The sequence below is a fragment of the Candida jiufengensis genome (assembly GCF_024610255.1).
Source record: "Candida jiufengensis strain CBS 10846 chromosome Unknown scaffold1, whole genome shotgun sequence".
NCBI classification, from domain to species: domain Eukaryota; kingdom Fungi; phylum Ascomycota; class Pichiomycetes; order Serinales; family Debaryomycetaceae; genus Lodderomyces; species Lodderomyces jiufengensis.
In genome coordinates, this window is record NW_026261562.1 from 55,994 (window position 1) to 74,648 (window position 18,655).

General features: G+C 27.4%; 12 protein-coding genes across 12 annotated transcripts; 4 read left to right on the forward strand and 8 right to left on the reverse strand. All coding sequences in view use genetic code 12, as the record gives it.

Moving 5' to 3' along the window:
• Positions 1 to 691: 691 nt before the first annotated feature.
• On the forward strand, positions 692 to 1,474 carry KGF54_003808 (uncharacterized protein; the record flags this gene model as incomplete). Its single annotated transcript, XM_051764437.1, has 1 exon — positions 692 to 1,474. The coding sequence occupies one exon, from the start codon at positions 692 to 694 to the stop codon at positions 1,472 to 1,474; it is 783 nt and encodes a 260-aa protein (XP_051617850.1).
• Positions 1,475 to 1,674: 200 nt separating this feature from the next.
• On the forward strand, positions 1,675 to 2,055 carry KGF54_003809 (uncharacterized protein; the record flags this gene model as incomplete). Its single annotated transcript, XM_051764438.1, has 1 exon — positions 1,675 to 2,055. The coding sequence occupies one exon, from the start codon at positions 1,675 to 1,677 to the stop codon at positions 2,053 to 2,055; it is 381 nt and encodes a 126-aa protein (XP_051617851.1).
• A 226-nt stretch (positions 2,056 to 2,281) lies between these two features.
• Positions 2,282 to 3,952, forward strand: RRP9 (Rrp9p; the record flags this gene model as incomplete). The annotated part of the gene is made up of 1 exon (XM_051764440.1): positions 2,282 to 3,952. One exon carries the CDS (start codon positions 2,282 to 2,284, stop codon positions 3,950 to 3,952), a length of 1,671 nt encoding a protein of 556 aa, XP_051617852.1.
• A 91-nt stretch (positions 3,953 to 4,043) lies between these two features.
• On the reverse strand, positions 4,044 to 4,811 carry RPC31 (DNA-directed RNA polymerase III subunit; the record flags this gene model as incomplete). The annotated part of the gene is made up of 1 exon (XM_051764441.1): positions 4,044 to 4,811. One exon carries the CDS (start codon positions 4,809 to 4,811, stop codon positions 4,044 to 4,046), a length of 768 nt encoding a protein of 255 aa, XP_051617853.1.
• Positions 4,812 to 5,647: 836 nt separating this feature from the next.
• On the forward strand, positions 5,648 to 7,369 carry INN1 (Inn1p; the record flags this gene model as incomplete). Its single annotated transcript, XM_051764442.1, has 1 exon — positions 5,648 to 7,369. The coding sequence occupies one exon, from the start codon at positions 5,648 to 5,650 to the stop codon at positions 7,367 to 7,369; it is 1,722 nt and encodes a 573-aa protein (XP_051617854.1).
• A 154-nt stretch (positions 7,370 to 7,523) lies between these two features.
• On the reverse strand, positions 7,524 to 8,060 carry PGA34 (Pga34p; the record flags this gene model as incomplete). Its single annotated transcript, XM_051764443.1, has 1 exon — positions 7,524 to 8,060. One exon carries the CDS (start codon positions 8,058 to 8,060, stop codon positions 7,524 to 7,526), a length of 537 nt encoding a protein of 178 aa, XP_051617855.1.
• A 1,783-nt stretch (positions 8,061 to 9,843) lies between these two features.
• On the reverse strand, positions 9,844 to 11,268 carry RPD3 (Rpd3p; the record flags this gene model as incomplete). The annotated part of the gene is made up of 1 exon (XM_051764444.1): positions 9,844 to 11,268. One exon carries the CDS (start codon positions 11,266 to 11,268, stop codon positions 9,844 to 9,846), a length of 1,425 nt encoding a protein of 474 aa, XP_051617856.1.
• A 311-nt stretch (positions 11,269 to 11,579) lies between these two features.
• Positions 11,580 to 13,159, reverse strand: ALG5 (dolichyl-phosphate beta-glucosyltransferase; the record flags this gene model as incomplete). The annotated part of the gene is made up of 2 exons (XM_051764445.1): positions 11,580 to 12,477; positions 12,888 to 13,159. 2 exons carry the CDS (start codon positions 13,157 to 13,159, stop codon positions 11,580 to 11,582), a joined length of 1,170 nt encoding a protein of 389 aa, XP_051617857.1.
• A 26-nt stretch (positions 13,160 to 13,185) lies between these two features.
• KGF54_003816 (J domain-containing protein) lies at positions 13,186 to 14,274 on the reverse strand (the record flags this gene model as incomplete). The annotated part of the gene is made up of 1 exon (XM_051764446.1): positions 13,186 to 14,274. One exon carries the CDS (start codon positions 14,272 to 14,274, stop codon positions 13,186 to 13,188), a length of 1,089 nt encoding a protein of 362 aa, XP_051617858.1.
• A 434-nt stretch (positions 14,275 to 14,708) lies between these two features.
• Positions 14,709 to 15,506, reverse strand: KGF54_003817 (CET1; the record flags this gene model as incomplete). The annotated part of the gene is made up of 1 exon (XM_051764447.1): positions 14,709 to 15,506. One exon carries the CDS (start codon positions 15,504 to 15,506, stop codon positions 14,709 to 14,711), a length of 798 nt encoding a protein of 265 aa, XP_051617859.1.
• A 289-nt stretch (positions 15,507 to 15,795) lies between these two features.
• KGF54_003818 (uncharacterized protein) lies at positions 15,796 to 16,620 on the reverse strand (the record flags this gene model as incomplete). The annotated part of the gene is made up of 1 exon (XM_051764448.1): positions 15,796 to 16,620. One exon carries the CDS (start codon positions 16,618 to 16,620, stop codon positions 15,796 to 15,798), a length of 825 nt encoding a protein of 274 aa, XP_051617860.1.
• A 295-nt stretch (positions 16,621 to 16,915) lies between these two features.
• KGF54_003819 (mRNA triphosphatase) lies at positions 16,916 to 18,613 on the reverse strand (the record flags this gene model as incomplete). Its single annotated transcript, XM_051764449.1, has 1 exon — positions 16,916 to 18,613. The coding sequence occupies one exon, from the start codon at positions 18,611 to 18,613 to the stop codon at positions 16,916 to 16,918; it is 1,698 nt and encodes a 565-aa protein (XP_051617861.1).
• Positions 18,614 to 18,655: the final 42 nt, after the last annotated feature.

The window sequence follows — 18,655 nt, forward strand, 5'->3', positions numbered from 1 at the left end:
ATAGTTTATACTAAATCACCCTGAATATAATTAATCTATCTTAATACTACTCACTATAAAAGGGGTAATTTATCAAATTATTACATAATATAGAGCAATCAGTTTAAAATGAAACACACTCTCTAGCTAATGAATAAAGAAACCTCAAGACTATTCATTTTGATTGAATTATACTAGTGAAGAGAACTTGTAGATTAAGAATACTTTTTGGTAACAAATGGAATAGAATAAGAAGTACTATACAATTGTATTTATCATGTGGCTAATGCAAATTACTTAAATTAAAAGTCTAGTAGATACTTTTGAAAAAATGCGGATTATGGAAGCTAATCAAAGTAACTCTTTACTCTGATTCATGACGAGAACTTAAGATGAGATTATTTACTAAGAGGTACCTGTTCACTTAGCAAATGATGACAAGTCAAATGCAATGATTATCTCTAATGTTTTAATTTTTCAAACTCTCTAAGTTTACGAATTATAAATTCATTGAGTCGTTTGCGAGTGAGGAAGAACTCTACTGGTATTGTCATCAATTATAGAGCTCATTCGTGGTGATAAGTTGAACACATCAAATTAAGAACAGTATTAATTACCTTTTTCTCTCTCTCTTAAAAAATAAATTAAAATATTTCAAAACACGTCAAAATGTATACAATCACAAATAAATAAAAAATCATTCACCATAATAATGAGTGATTTAAATATTTTCATAACATCAGATTTAACATCATCAGAAAGAAGAATATCACCACAATGGAATTTAAAATATTTAAAATTAAAATTAGAACAAATAACAGGAATTGAACCAAAAAATCAATTAATTCAATATTTTCCAAATAAATATTCAAATGAATTTATAAAAATAGAGTCACAACCAAATGAACAAGAAGAAGATACGCTATTATCAAACCTAAATATAAAAAATTATAGTAGATTACATATAATAGATTTAGATCCAAATTCAACAACAAATCAAATAAGCTCAACTATATCACCATCAATACAAAATCAAAAAAATCAAGAACAAGAAGAATTTAAATTATCAGAGGAAGAATATCAAAAAAGATCAAATACTGTATTATCATGGAAACAACAACAAAAATTAGGCAGATTCGATCCTGATTATGAAATTATGCAAAATAAAATTAATCACGAAAATCAAGAACAATTACAAAAAATTAAAGTTGGATTAAGATGTAGAATTATAAATATAGAAGGTGAAAGAAGAGGTTTAGTAAAATTTGTTGGTAAGATTGAAGATTTAGATAAAGGTAAAAATGATTGGGTTGGTATAGAATTTGATGAACCAGTTGGTAAAAATAATGGTGATATTGATGGTATACAAATTTTTATATGTAAGCCAAAACATGGTAGTTTTGTCAAACCAAAACAAGTTGAGATAGGCGATTTCCCCGAATTAAATCCATTTGACGATATGGATGAAGATGAAGATATGAATGAAGAATTGTAAGTAAAAATTGTATAAAATTGAATTTTTGATATTAAAAGTTGTTGTACTAAAAAAAAATTATAAAGCCGAGTCTAAAACTCCGATCAAACAAAATTATTTATTTTTTTTCACTCAATTTTTAGTAGTTTTAATCCAAACAACAACTCCAATAATACTTATAATCAATACCACTGACAACTCGCTCCCTAATATATAATACAATGGCATTTGAAAAAATATATGAATACGTAGATAAAGATACATTTCAGAAATATTTTAGATTAACAATAGTAATATGTGCATATTTAATTTTCAGAAAGTATTATTCACAATGGGCTTCCAAAAAGCAAAATGAAAATCAATTAAAACAAGATGAACAAGAAAAATTAGAAAAACCTGCAAAAGAAGCAAAAGCTCAAGAAGAAATTGCTGAAAATTTAGAAAAAGAAGCTAATGAATTTGGTTGGGGTAAAAAGACTAGAAAAAATGTTAAAATCACTGAAGCTGTATTAGAACAAATCGCTACTGAAACAAGACAAAGACATCAAACTGCTTATAATGCACAAGAAGATCATGATATTGAAGATTTATTAGAAGATTGAATTGTTCAAAATAAATTAGTTAATTAATAAACAGACCCATAATATTTAATAAAATTATAAATCATTGTAAAATACGCGCGTGAATTTTTAGCACTAACTAATAAAAATATATATTTTTTTCTAGATGCCATCTCTCTATTACTTTAGATTTGAAAAATTAATTAATATTGAAGTAAAGGTTGTATTTTAAATCAAATTAAAATATATTACATCTAGTTACAAGATAATGGCAGGTGATCCATTTTTATCTGATCCATCAAAGAAAAGAAAACGTAATAGAAATACATCAACAACCACCAATAAGAGATCAAGGTCATCAACACCACAAATATCATCAAGATCAAATCATAATATACAACAAGATGAAGAAATATCAAGTGATAGTGATATAGAAGATGATGATATACTAAATAATCAGCCTGAAGGAAGACAAGATGAAGATTTATCATCAGATGAAGAATTTGAAAATGAAACAGCAACAGATAAGAGAAGAAGATTAGCAAAACAATATCTTGAAAATTTAAAAAATGAAGAAATTCAAAATGAAGAATTTGATGCACAAGATTTAGATGATGAAATTTTATCAAGAAGATTACAAATTGATGTTGCAGAAACTAAAGGTCATGTATATAAATTTTGGGGTGATAAAATTGCACAACAATTAGATGATAATGATAATAATCATATTAAATTAATTACAACAAGAATTGGATCAAAAAATTTAACAAATATGTGTATATATTATCCTTATCTATATACAGTTTCTAAAGATATTGAAATAATAAAATGGGATATAAGTACCACTAGTAAAAATATAAATAAAAAACCAACAAGAATAAAACATACAAAAGGAGGTCCTAAATTTTTTAATTTAAATACATCACAACAAAAATTAAATCATCATTGGGAACAAATAAATTGCATAGCAGCATCACCAGATGGGAAATATATAGTGACGGGTGGATCAGATTCAAGATTAATTATATGGTCAAGTGAAAATTTAGTATGTTTAAAAGTATTAGAAACAAGATCTTCAGTAAATTCAATAACTTTTAAAAGAAATAGTGATCAATTATTTGCAGCATGTTCAGATTTGAGAATTCGAACTTTTTCAATAAATCAATTTACTCAATTGGAAGTATTATATGGACATCAAGATAATATAACTGATATTTCATCATTGGCAAGAGAAACTTGTGTATCTGTGGGAAGTAGAGATAAAACTGCAATGTTTTGGAAAGTTGCAGAAGAAACAAGATTAACATTTAGAGGTGGTGATTCAATAGAAAAGAAACATCCAAAAAATCAACAACAACAAAAATCAAAACAAATTAATGATAATAATGATAACGACAACAAAAACAAAAACAATAATAATGAACCATTTCATAATGAAGGATCAATAGATGTAGTAAGTATGATTGATGAATCTCATTTTGTAACAGGTTCAGATAATGGAAATATAGCATTATGGTCATTAGCTAAAAAGAAAGCTCAAACAACTAAAAGATTATCTCATGGATTACAACCACAATTTAAACCACAAGAAGCAAGTGCTGAAACATCAATAGATTTAGCAACTCAACAAATTCCAGAACCTCAACCATATTGGATTACAGCAATACATGCACCAGCATATAGTAATATTTTTTTAAGTGGATCATTTGGAGGAACAGTTAAAATTTGGAAATTAGATGAAACTTTAAGATCATTTAATTTAATTGGAGAAATTGAAAATTTAAAAGGATTTGTTGTTAAAATTGATAGTGTTGAAATATCAGAATTAAAAAAATTAAAAATTTTTGTTTTATTAAGTAAAGAACATAAATTTGGTAGATGGTTTAATAAATTACCAGGAGGTAGAAATGCATTAGTAAGTTTTACATTTGATATATAGATTAAATTAATATTAAAGTAGTAAAACTTTCTTCAACATATAAAATATTTGTAATATATATTTTTTCCAATTAACTAAATTATTTTTATTTCTACATTTCAGGTTCATCATCTCCACCTTCTTCTGGTCCATCATCTTCTCCACCACTAAAATATTGTTCTGCATTATAGTCATCATCTTCTTCATCTTCAAATTCTTCATCAACTTCTTCTTCTTCTTCACTTGGTAAATCTTCACCATCTTCTTTCAATTTATTATCAACTTCATTATTTAATTTATTTAAAAATTGATCTTTTATAGCTTGAGCTTTTGCTTCAGAATCTAGATCTTCTTGTTTTGATTCACTTAAATATTCTTTTAATCCTCCATTTGATGAAAATTTTGATAATGATAAATATTTATTTTTATTTTTATTTGATATCCCCATTACTGAATATAATTCTTCTGGGAAAAATTGTAATTGATAAGGATGTTCTTGGATTGTTCTACCAATTTTTTGTACTTTTTTATATCTATCACTATATCTTTCAATACCATCTTCACTTGTATTATTTAGTATTTGTTTTGAATTACTTGTAGTTGTAGATTGTAGTTTTGGTTCGTCTTCGTCTCCGTCTTTTTTATTGATTTGATTTTGATCCAATTTACCTGTATAAAATGGACCATCTGATACTAATTTATTAAAATTTATTGAATGTTTTGCTGCTAATATTTCAATTTCTGATGGTTTACCATTAACTGGTAATATATATTGTGGTTTTTCTGTAATTTGTCCTGATGAGGCAACATCTGCATAGTCTAACCCAAACGGTAGTAGGACTCTACCATTTCCTTTATTGCCTCCTCCTCTGAATGACATTGTGAATATGAAAAGAATTAATTATATAATGTATATGTTATATCATATGTGATGTGTTTAAATGAAAGTAACAATAAAATAATATGATTTTGTGCTTTGAAAATTTATTTTTTATTGTAAGAGAGAAGAGAATTTTAAATTTAATTTACTTTGTTTACATAGAAGAAATTTATTATAACGGAATCTTTGCGGTGGGTTGATGCAGCATCGACCTATGTATGGGGCGAGAACTCAACCGTAAAGATTCAAATATGAGTCGAGCTGACGATAGCATGAAATTACGCTACCAAAATATTTTACTTAAAGAATTCTTCATCATCAGTCTTGACATCCAATTTATTTATACTATGGGCGTTAATTTGAATTCGGAACTAATCTGGAGCTTCTTGGAACTTTAAAGGTTTAAGGTAATTTGGTTTTCAATTCATTCGTTTGTGAATTGATTGTTTTTCGGAATAATTTGCTCCACAATTTTTATAAAAAACGGTGTTTCATGAAAGCTGCTGGCAAAGATACTTTAAAGTAATTAAATAAAGAACACCACTCACACAAATAATTAAAGTAAGTGTCAATATTTTACAAGCTTGTCAATTCAAATTCTAATTTTCAATTTTTATCATTTTATGTCAAGACCAAAAAATTGAAATCCAAATCGGGTTAAAAAGTAAACAAAAAATATATATACTACCAATCAATTAGGCAATGCTCATATAATAAATGATTAAATTATGAAATATGTATGCAAGTGATTTATTTATGAACTTAAAATCTGTAGATGTCCTTCATTAATATTATAATATAACATTTTACCAATACTATTACTACCCATTTTTAACATGCCATCATCAATAGCTCCATCTACAATATCTTCAACATTTCAAACCAACTCCAATTTTACAAATAGTATGATAGACAATACATCAACCAGCATATATCCTGATTCAGCAGATGGTACTTTAGTTATAATGATAGTGCGAGCCAAACATTTACCTAATAGAAGGAAATTAGATAAACAATCACCGTATGTTGTAATAAGGCTTGGTACAACTGCTAAAAAGACAAAATCAGATTTTAGAGCAGGACAAACTCCAGAATGGACTCATGAAATTAGATTTGATTTAACTAGAGATAGAAAACCTATACTAAAAGTGGATTTATTAGATGAGACCAAAAATGATCCGACACCCATTGGGAGTTGTGAAATTGACGCATCAGTTGTTTTCACTCAACCATCAAATGAACAGAAGGGGAAATATATTTATGATAAATGGTATGATTTAACTTATAATGAGAAAAGAGCTGGAATGCTATATTTAGAAATGACATTTTACCCAAGTGCACCGGTTTTACCCCCCAAAATTCATCCCAATGAAGAGTTTGAATATACAACTAGTCACTCATATGAAGATTACCATTCACAATTATCCTCGTCACCATCCAAAATAGATCATAATGCAATTCAAGATGTTTTTGTATCACTGGGTAATTCAAATTCAAGTAAAAAATCTTCAATTTTTCTGAAAACCAGTCAATATTTTACAAATTCAATGGAATCAAATAGTAATTCAAGTCATGAACCTTCCTCAAATGAAGTATTTGTACAAATACCAAATAGAGATAATCTGAAAAGCCCCAATAAATATAAAGCAAAATTTTCAATTTCAAAATTCAAAGATAAATTCCAATCTAAACAACCTATTTGGGGAAACAATTTTAAAAATGATATTTCAAATGGTTATAAAAGAGATATATCACCAATAAGTGCATATGGTTCAAATGACATAGATGATTTAGAGCAAGAAATTTCAAGAAGTCAAATTGGATATGGGAAAACTAATGATAATGAAGACGACGAGGATATACGATTTGTCTCTCCACCAACTCCACCACAACATCAATCTCCAACTCATTCACAAACCCATTTATCACCACCTTCAAAATCAGTACCACAAAATCATCAAAAACCATTACCTTCACCACCAAGAAGAAAACCACCAACATCCTCCATATCAATGTCTAAAATTGATTTTAAAAATAGCACAGCAATTCCATTTTCAGCAGATTCAATAGGTGTAGATGATGAAGATGATTTTCAAAACAGTCATTTACCCACCAAAGTATATCTTCTAGACGAACCGGTAAAGTCATTAACTTACAATGCCAAAAATGGATCAAGAAGTCCTGAAATAAAAACCAAGAAAGAAAATGATGAAATTGATCCACAATATTATGCACCAACACCAAGTGAACACTTTAATAGAAAAATGAGATTTGAAAACGGTGGTATAACAAAAGATGATTTAAAAATTGATATGAGAACTAATAAAACAGGATATATTGGTAATGGTAAATTTAGTCCAAGTGTTTTCCAAAAAGCATCTACTACCAATCCCATGGTTAGAGGTAGATCATTCAATATTTATGATGACAGTGATGATGAAGATGAAAATGCTAAACCTGCTGTACCACCAAAGATCCCAAATGGATTAAATGCAATGGAATATTTTATACTAGAAAAAGATAAAGTAATGAAAGACTTTCAAGGTAGAAGAGCATGAACATTTAAAATAAAGAACAATAAATTTGTAAGTAATTTAATAAAACTTTATATATTTTTTTATTCAGAATAATAATACAAAATCAAGGAGAAGTAACGGGAATCATATAAAGTATAGAAAAGAATGGTTATTTTTATAGCTTTGTTCAACTCTCTTATAATAAAGCTGCAACTAAAGCCAATAAACCAGCAGCAACACTAACACCATGTACATAAGCTCCATCTTCACTTGTTTCAACTGAAACTGTAATAAGTTCTGATATTGTTTCAAAAACAACATCTTCTTCAACTTCAGTATCAATTTCTAATTCTTCAGTTGTTAATGATTCATATTCTGATTCAGCAGTAATGGTAGAATTATTATAACCTGCATTTTTGTTTTGTTCTGGAGCTTCAGTTGCTTTTGCAGCAGCTAACACTTTGGATTCTAAAGCTAATGACGAATAATATTCGTCAACTAATGATTGAACTGCTTGAACAGATGAAATTGATGCAGCTTCAACTGATGCAATCGATGCAGCTTCAACTGCTGCAATTGATGCTAAACGTTCAGCTTCTAAACTTGCACTTTCTTCTGGTGTATATAAAGTTTTAGTAATTGTGACTGTTGTAGTAACAGTGGTATCAATATCTTCAGATTTAATTAAAGTAGCTGATAAAATAGCTGATAAAATGAATTTTGAAAATAGCATTATTAGTCTTTTTTAGTTAAGTGGTAATTGGAAATGAATGTATAAAAAACTAATAGATTTGTAAAATTTGAAGATAAATTATAAAAGTATAAAAAATTTAATGAAAGACTAGGGTTAGTTTAATTTAGATAGTTATATTGTTGATATTTTTAAATAGGATATCTTAAATGAGTGTAGTTTGTAATAGATGATCTATTTATTTGTTTTTATAGAAAATCTTTCATATAATTGTTGAATGAATGGATTAGTTAATGAATTCTAATGTAATTGATAAATGAATATAGGTATCAAAAAAAATTTTTGACACTTTTCTTTTAATTAGGAATTGCATTTGATTTTAAAGTAATAATGATAACTGATTTTTTGTTTACTTTTGCAATAAAAAGTTTAAAAAATTATTAAAATAAATTATTATTTTAATTTGTAACAAAATTTTTAAAAGTTAAAATATTTAAAATAAGCTTAATTTGGTATTTAGCGTAACTTTTAGGAGAGTTCATACAATTATAATAAATTATTATTCGAAATCAAAGAGTCTAGACCTTATGATTGATGTTTATTGATGTCGAGAATACTCTCGTAAGATCATAAAGTGGTCAAACACGAAAATTTTAATTATTGAATGATTAATTTAAATATTGATTATATTAAAATTTTCAGCCATATTTGTATTTGAATATACATGTAACTCTTGTGACTACATAAGACAGCTATTGTTTTGATAGAAATTCGTTTAATTTTTAGAATACATTTTTCGAATATAGACTAAATGTTTAAAAGTTCTTAAAATCTTAAAGTCAAAAATTGTAAAGAATCAATAGTTTAATTTAAGTTATACATAAATTTACATAAATTAGGAAATATATTAACTTGATTGGGTCCAATTTTGTTTTTAATTCGTGTTTTAAATTTATTAATTTTTCTTTTTTCTTGTTTTATAAAAAATTTAAGTTATTGTGCAGTACATATTTGTAATTACTAATATAATATACAGGTTATGCATATAATTAAAAAATATTTACGAATTATATATAATTATAATTATATACAGTTATTTAAATAAGAAGAAAAAAATTCACTCTACTAAAAAAGTTTAATATTTACTAAAGACTTTAAAATTTTTAGCCCGGTTCAACATTCAACTAAATTGTTTTTGAGCAGCTCACCAATGAAGAAACTAAATTAATCTGTGTCATGCTTACAATACTAATTTATAGTGACTAACCATGAATATGCGATAGAAAACTTGATTTAATTTTGAACCTTTACTTTATATATTACCTACGCGAGATATTCAACTTTTGTTAGCTTAATAGTATGAAAAATAAACATAAAGAAGAGGAAACTAAAGTATATTTTTCATGTAAAATCATGTGTATTGAAGTTTAAAAGATCGTGTATAAAAAATCTAGAATATTTAACGGAAACATATTGAAATAGGTTTTGTGTTTCAGCAATAATTGTCGATACTAGTTACAATTAGTTTCAAACCACTTAAGTACACCAATTCTTTTAAATAGTTCAAACAGCTTTTTGAGGTGAGAACAGAAAAAAACTACTAAATCTTTCTACTCTTAATTTCTCAATTGTCAACCGAATTGTTACAAAGTTCACGTAAACTGTTCAGACCGTGAGTGTCGAGTTTTGTTGGTGCAACTGAGTTTGGTCTTATCATTTTTATTGTTGAATTCTCTTCACAATTATAAAAGATTTACGCAGTACCTACAATGAACTTTTGAACAAATGAAAATACAATAACTTTTATTTTAATTATAATACAATTTTATACTACCTCATTCAATTGTTGAATTTCTTTTAGTTCTTCTTCAGTAACTTTTGGTTCTTCTTCAATTGTTGCATCTTCCATTTCAACTTCTGTTATATTTTTTTCTCCTAAATCTTTTGTGTCATCATTATAAAATTCCAGTTTATTTTCAACTCTTTTATCTTCTTGCGTTTGTGATCCACCTTTTGTATCTATTACTTCTGGCAAATCTTCATCAATATCACCTAAATCTTCCATATCTAGTGGAACTTCTTGCATTTGTACTGATGGTGCATGTTTTGTGTGATCTAAATTACTAATAACTTGTGTTAATAATTTATTTAAATATTCTTTTGAATTGGCATTGTTCATATTTGAAGATCTTACATCTAGTTCATATGTCGGAGCATAATATTCATAATATCCATTATATGGAAGTTCCTTAGGTAGTATAACTCCATTACATATACCTGTTTCAAAAGCCCAAGTTCTAGCAACATTTCGTATTGTATATCCACCACCACCTAATACCATCATTGGTAAGCCCAAAGATCTTACAAAACTAACACAATTTGCATGACCCCTCATTGAAAGATTAAAAGGTCCTAATCTATCTCCACTTAGGGAATCTCCACCACATTGTAAAACAATAGCTGATGGTTGATACCATTCAACTATTTTACTTATTATTGGTTCAAATATAGATTTATAAGAAGCATCATCAATTCCATCTCTTAAAGGTATATTAACTGAGTGATATTTTCCTTTTCCTATACCTATATCACCAACGTTACCGGTACCTGGGAAAAATTCACCAAATTTATGAAATGAACAAGTCATAACTCTATCATTTGTATAAAATGCTTCTTCAACCCCATCTCCATGATGAACATCAGTATCTATATATAATACTCTTGGATGTTTTCTTAATAGTTCTATAATAGCCAAAACAATATCATTTGTATAACAAAACCCAGAAGCTTCTGATTTTTTAGCGTGATGTAGACCACCAGCATAATTTATAACAATATCTGCATTCCCATTATTTAATCTTGCAGCTCCTTCCATTGAACCACCACATGATATTTTACAAAATTCATTTAACCCATCAAACACTGGACAGTCTTCTCCAACATTGAAAATTTGTGCTTCACGAGGGAATAAATGTAAATTATCTGGTGTAACTCTATCTATGAAATCGATATATTCATCTGAATGAAATTGGGTTAATTCTAAATTTGTGGCTGGTTGAGCTCTATATATCTCCATTTTTTTATTTAATTCATAATTCATTATTAAAGAGTGAGTCATTCTTATCCTATGTGGTTTCATACAATGTCCTGTACCATAAAAGTAATTTCCTACATCTTGATCATAGAAATATGCTACTCTTCTATTATCTGGTTTAACATTTAATTCTTCAAACGGTAGTTCAGCGTACATGATGTATAATCTCGATTTTTGATTGAAATTCTAGTTTGGTTTTGGGTATATAAATAGATACGTCTATGACGTCTAGTTGTTGTTTATGTAGTAATTTAATTGAATTTGCACCTACAATTATTAAAATAATATTTCAAATATTTTATTAATCGGTTATTTGAAAATTAAGTACAATTAATAAGAGTGCGGCTTTATAAATTATTTGTACAATATCGAATACTATTTGAATAGATGGAAAATCCAAATCATTATTTTCAAAAAGTCTATAAATTTTGTTATATAAAATATTGTCTATCATTTTAAAAATTTTTTTATTGATTCTTTTTATCAATTCTTCCACATTCATCTAATTTATAAATACCAAATAAATAAGCTAATCTTGTAACAACTAAATCAATAGCCATTTCAATTGAATCTCTTGCAATATCAATCTTTGATCCATCAATTTCTTGCCAATTTACTGCTACTTCTTTCATTTTCATATTTTGTAACTCTCCTAATAATAATACTTCAACATCAAAAATCCATCTTTCTGTATGCATATGAGGAAATATTCCCTTTATAGCTTTTGTATTGAACATTTTAAAACCACATTGAGTATCTTGAATCTTTCTAATACCAAATATGTAAACTAATGTGTGTAATCCATACATTAAGAAATTTCTAATCATTGATCTTTTCACAACTGCATCTGTATTTACCATATGTGCTCTTGATCCAATTGCTATAGCTGCTTCATTTGAATTTGTAGACTCCAAAAATTCTAATAATTTTGAAATATCTGAGAATTGAGTTGCTCCATCTGCATCTGCAAATAAAGAGTATTTACCTTGTGAATGTAAAATACCATGAGTTACTGCTCCACCTTTACCTCTATTTTTAGCCAATTGAATTACTTTCATGATATGTGGTTCCAAGTTGTGTTGATTTGCCAATTTAATTGCATATTTACTAGTTCCATCAGATGATCCATCATCAACAATTAGAATTTCATAATCATTATGATGATATTTTTCAAGATATTCAATTGATTCATCCAACATTTTCCCCAATCTTTTTGTTTCATTATAACACGGTATCACAACGCTAACTTTATATTTTGGATTTGATGTTGAGCTTGTAGATGAAAGTCTTGAAGATAATTGATACGATTTGTTAAGTTGATCATTTGTTTTGTATGTTGATTCACTTTCAATTGGTAATCTTGGTCTATGTGAAAACAAGATGATTACTCCATATGCTAGTAGTATTATAAGTATTACTATCAATAGTATGTATAAATACATTTTTAAGATTTTTGATCAATGTAATTGAATTGAATTGTATAATAAAATAATAATAATAATATGTCAAAAAATTTATGTTTCGAATTTTCTCTTGAAAAATTTAATCAGTGTTTTTACAAAATTAAGAAATAATTAGAAAACAACGCACAAAATTATAATCCTACTTCACACTACAAATTAACAGTTTTAACAAATTCAAAGATTTGATTCACGTGTTTGGTTTAAATCTATAACTTTTAAATCGACTCAGTAGTTGATAAATATATATTTAGTCATCTTCGGTAATTTATTGATATTTGCTTGTTAATGTCAAAAATTTCATTAAGATCCGACTCAAGATAAGCACCAAATGTTGAAATATCTGTGTGATTGTAATTATAAAACTCTATAATTTCACTAATATCAGATGTAAATTTGATTTCATAATTAGTTACAGAATCTGTGAATTTGTATCCATCTTCACTCTTTTTATCTTGTGTTTCAAAAGTTTGTGATAAATCATATTGAAAATTGAGTCTTAAAAATTTATAGGAAGTTTGAAGTCTGCTAATGATAACTGCTTTATGCAACAAGTATAACCAGCTTCTTTTGGTTTCATGCGTCATGGGTTTTTTTCTTGATAGAGAAACTTTCAAATCATAATTGTAATCTGTAAGGAAATACATAGTTCTCCTAAATTATGAATTTCTTTAATTTCTTCACCATTGGAAAATCCAGTTTGAGCGGGTTTTCTCAACAAAACTGAATTATTGAAATTTGTGCCAATTGAAATACTATAATCTAGAAATTCTGTAAATGGTATAATTTGCTTAATTACTTTATCACCAAAGACTTGGTCTTTATAGTGCTCCAACAAGTCGTGAGCATCCATGTAAGTGTTCTTATCAATGCAATTTCTAAATTTGAACAGATGCGGAATTGAAAGTGATGGCGAACAATAGAGCGATTCTCTCACTCCAGTACGTTTTTTGAAAATAGTTCCAAGTTCCCAACTTAGCTCAACAAACTTTTGATCGTCTTTTTCAACACTCTCCAACATCTTAGACAACCACAAAGCTACACAGCCCTTAAGTATATACATTTGCAATGCAGCACCTGATAGTCCCGAGTTTGCTGATTCTCGTTTTTGTCTCAACTTAGCCAATGCTTCCTCGATAGCAATTTGTTTTTCCCTTTCTTTCATTTTGAATTCTTTTGTCTCTGAGTTCTTTCTTTGGTGTCTTTCTTTTTTTCCACGTTGAAACTCACTTTTACCTTGTTGTCGTGCTTCAAAGTCCGCTTTAGCTCTTTCACGCTCTCTTTCACGTTCTCTTTCCCATTCTTTTTGTCTTTTTTCCTCCTCCTCCTTCTCTGCTCTTCTTCTTCTCTCTTCTTCTACATTTCTTCTTCTGTCTTCCTCTTCAGCTTTTCGTTTTCTTTCATTCTCTTCAGCTTTTCGTTTTTTTTCCTCTTCTTCTTCAGCACTTTTGGATCGACTGCCCGAGTTATTTGCAGAAGATGAGGGGCCTGATGTCTTTGAGCCAGAAGTCAAATATTTAAAAACAATCTCATATGCTGTAGTAATAAGTTTATATTTTTCATGGTATAATCTATTTCTAGTCTTATCAGGATGATATTTCAAAGATAATTTTCGAAACGATTTGGTAATTTGATTGATTGGAGTCGCCGCCGTAACTTCTAAAAGTTGATAATGTTCCAATGTTGGAAATTTGATGGACATTACTTCATGAAGTAGAATTAAAGCCAGTGGCTAAAAAGATGAACTTTGGTCATTCTATTTTAATCTAAACGTAAAATGCAAAAGGCTCAATATGTTTCAAATTTCACAATTCTTCTAGCTTTAGATGGAATATAATTGAAGAAATTGGTTAGATGGATGACCAAGCAGTCAATCTATTTCAAGCTGAACGTAAAAAACATAAGGTTCAATTTTGTTTCAAATTTCACAATTCTTCTAGCTTTAGATTTTGTGTCACATTTGACTTTGTAAATTTAAAAAACATTTGAACCAGTGCATTAATTACATGTAGAGTTACAGCTAAAACGTTCTAATGTATATTTTATATAGTTTTATTTAAAAGTCAAGCATGAAATTATCAATTATCAGATATTAGTTTATTAAAAAAAAAAATTTTAAAACTTAATTAAACTGTCTTAAATGATTATACGTTCAGTATTAATTTCATAAATTTTCAATAAGGATTCATCTATCAATTCTTTTAATTCTTGATCTTTACACTCATCTGATGAATTATTGATTATTTCAAACATCTGCTTAACATTTGGTTTAAATTCAATTTCAAATTTATTAATATTCTGAATTGTTGTATAACCATGAGGATTTAATACTTTTCCCCTTTGTGAAGATTGATTAATATTAAATTGAGTATTTGATTTTAGACTTAGCCATGATTTTGATTTTTTTTTTCTAATAAATGGTTCTTTACCCAGACTCATTATTTTTTTGGTTAATACTTCTGATATTGGTTTTTTAACTGATAATGATAATCTTAAATCATAATTTCTATCTGGTAAACAAATGAATAAATCAGCTATTCTTTCTTTTTCTATACCTGACCATTCTGCTTCCTCATCTTCAAGACTTTTAGATATCGATATATTGTTATACCAAATATTTTTTGTAGTAAAATTGTGATATATGGTTTCTTCGCATCCCAAACTTATAGTTTTATCATCATCTTCTCTATCTTCTGCTCTGGTCAACTTTTTAATTGAATCAATCCAAGTTTCTTCTTCTACTGCCATAGTAAATTTAAACAGACTTGTTAATTTTTCACATGGAGCTTGACATGAAAAACTTCTATCTAATGAACCTTTTGAAATAATACTTCCAAGTCTCCAATCTAGAGTCACAAACCCTCTATCTTGAATTTTGACTTTTTTGTAACTTGCATTTAACCAATTTGATATATCTGTAGATAAGTTACTCATAAATACTGGAGTTTTGTGGTTTCAAAGCTTCCTTCATGGATTTTAGATAGTCTAGTCATTTTCCATTTATTATATTACAAAAAAGAAACGGCTGTCATTATTTTGTTTAGGTTATTATAACAATGAAGTTGAGATGTAATAATTTAATATAATCCTAATTTGTGAGAAGAATTTCCTAATTTGTTTCATAATTTTTTTTAGTTTCATGTATTAATATGTATATTTACTTAATTTACGAAAAAAAAATCATCTAACAATACAGAAGAGAAACACATCTTATATTTTATTTTCAAAATGTTGATATTTTTTCATTCAAATTAAATGCTTCGGTCAATGGACCATTTAAAATATTCAGTAATTCTTCAAATACGTTTGCTTCTTCTGAATGATACTGTTTTAATAAATTACCAATATTGTTATCAAGAATATCCAATCTAAGTTCAAATTTGTTAGGATTTTTTATACTAAAATGACCATGTCTATTTTTTTTTAAACTGTTACCCTCATGGACCTTAGTCGTGACAAATTTAGTAGAAATTGATTGACAACTCCAATGAGATATCTTTTTACTTCTTTGGAATCTTGGTTTATTTTCTTCCATTATTTTTGATAATTCTTCGTCAGGCATTGGGACTATTTTACATAGTGTAATCCTTATATCGTATTTGAAACTTGGAATATGTATTACACAGTCAAGGAGATTTTTTTTCAAGGAAGCTTTATAAACTCCCTCGTCATTTAGGTAAGCAGCAATATTTGGAAATTCATTTTTTTTTTCCATCTTGGCTGTATAGATCAAGTCAGTTTTTTCGAAATCTTGCAACCTAATAATTTTGCTAATTTCTTCATTCTCTTCATCTACTAGTTTATCCAAGTATTCTCTACATTTATCCCAGCTAGGTTTGAAAATTTTCATTTCAAATTTACTATAATTGTTCCTTCTCACGATGCAAGTTTTGTTCTTTCTGATCCTAATGCCAGATTCTTTATTGATAATTTGACCTAATTTTAGTTTCAATTCATAATCTTCAAATTCATCATTTGTGAAATCTTTGAGTTTATTGATATTATTAAGTAGCCAATGTACTACAACTTTTGTAAAACTTTCATCCATGATTGTAAATGCGTATGTTCTACTAAATTCTGAATTTATTTTATGTTATTTCTTTAAGTAATTATTAAGTAATTAATTTTTGCAATGACAAACAACAAATTTTTAAAAAAACTGTTTTTGTCCTATGTAATTGATTAAAGTTAGGTAAAATTAATGAGTAAGTAAGGGATGAAAATTACAGATTTAATTTGAGATTTATAGTTTAATCAAAAAGGATAAAATACAGTAAATAGAACATGTTAGTCAGTACATTAGAATTACACAAAAACTATAAATTGTGTCATTTTCTCAAAATTTATAATGCTAATTTAGTTACTCTATTATTAATGATCCTTGCATTATTTAAAAATACTTCAACTAATTCTTCTAATCTAAAAGTATCAGTACCAGAAATAATTTTATCAATACTTTGAAATAATTCTAAAGTATCAGCTTCCATTTCAACTTCATATTTTGTTTCATAATTTATAATTTTTTTACCTGATTTATTTTTAAATTCTTTTGGTATCATAACTTTTGTTAAATCAAATTGAGTTATTGTTGATGGATGAGTAAAAGAAGTTCGTTTTTTTTCACGAGATAATTGGGGTTGATTTTTAGTTCTTATTGATTCTATATTACCTTCTGGTACTGGAATTTCTAATGATAATGATAATCTTAAATCATACATTGATTGAGGATTATGAATATATAAATCTCCAATTCTTTCCTTTTGTATTGCTATATATCTTGGTGGATCTAATAAATTATCTTTTGAAATTCTAATTCTTCTTAAATGTTCACCTTTTTGACCAATTTGATAAAATGAATCAGTTTTATCACTTTCTAACATATTAAATTTTTTTTTTAAATGTTCTTGATTTCCATTTCTTTTAAGTTCTTCTTGATGAATTTTTTCTAATTCATCAAATAATTTTCTTATATCTTTAAATGCAATTTCTTCAACTTCCATATCAAATTTAATATTTGATTGATCAGTATATATACATTCAGTTATAACATTTGCATTGACTCTATTACCTGTTCTTTTATCAATAATCTTACCAAATTTTAATTCTAATTCAACATTTTTCCTATTCTTGTCTTCTATATTTGAAAAATTGGCATATATCCATTCTGATATTGTTCTTATGATTGAACTTGGCGGTATCACTCCCGTTATACTACATTTCAAATCAACATATCTTGTAGAATTATAATTTAATACAGATTTTGAAGATAATCTTGTAATTGACTCTCCATTGTCTATTATTTCATCTTGTCCATTACTATTATATTTGTTTTGCTGATTAGGTGGTATCCATTTTTGAGCCCATATAGGTGGTGAATCGTATCTTTTAGGTTTATTTGATTTTTTTATCCTCTGTATTTTAGTTAAATCATCATCATCTGTCTCTATTATTGATTTTTTCTTTTCAATTTTTGGTAGTATTTCTTCTTGAGTTTGTTGTGATTCTTGATGTGGTGGTAGTGGTAATGATTGATGACCATTAGATTTTTTAAGTTCAACATCTGAAGATTTTGATTCAGGTTCAGGTTCTGGATTTGTTATATTCGCTATACTATTTCTTTTTGATGTCATAGGACTAGACATAGAACTTGAATTCCCACTTCCATAATGTGTAGGTAATGGTCGACTTGATATATTTGGCGAATTAAAATTACTATTACTAGAAATACTTGGTTTTCTAAATGAATTATCATTTTGTACTTGTGTTGATTTTTCTGCTGGTGATTCATCTTGTGCTGCATCGTTCAACATACTCGTTATTGAATGTCTTTGATGTACTGATTGAGTTGATGATCGATTTGATGATGATATTGGTACTGATGATACATTTGTATGATGAGGTTGTTGTACTGGTTGGGGTTGTGGTTGTGATTGATTTATTTGAGGAGATTGAGTAATATTTGAAGTTTGTGGTGAAATGGATTGATGAGATTCATTTGGATTCTGTGGTGGATCGTCATTTAATATCGAACCAACGTTCATTGTTAATTAGTAAATATATTGTTATAATTCTGACTATTAATT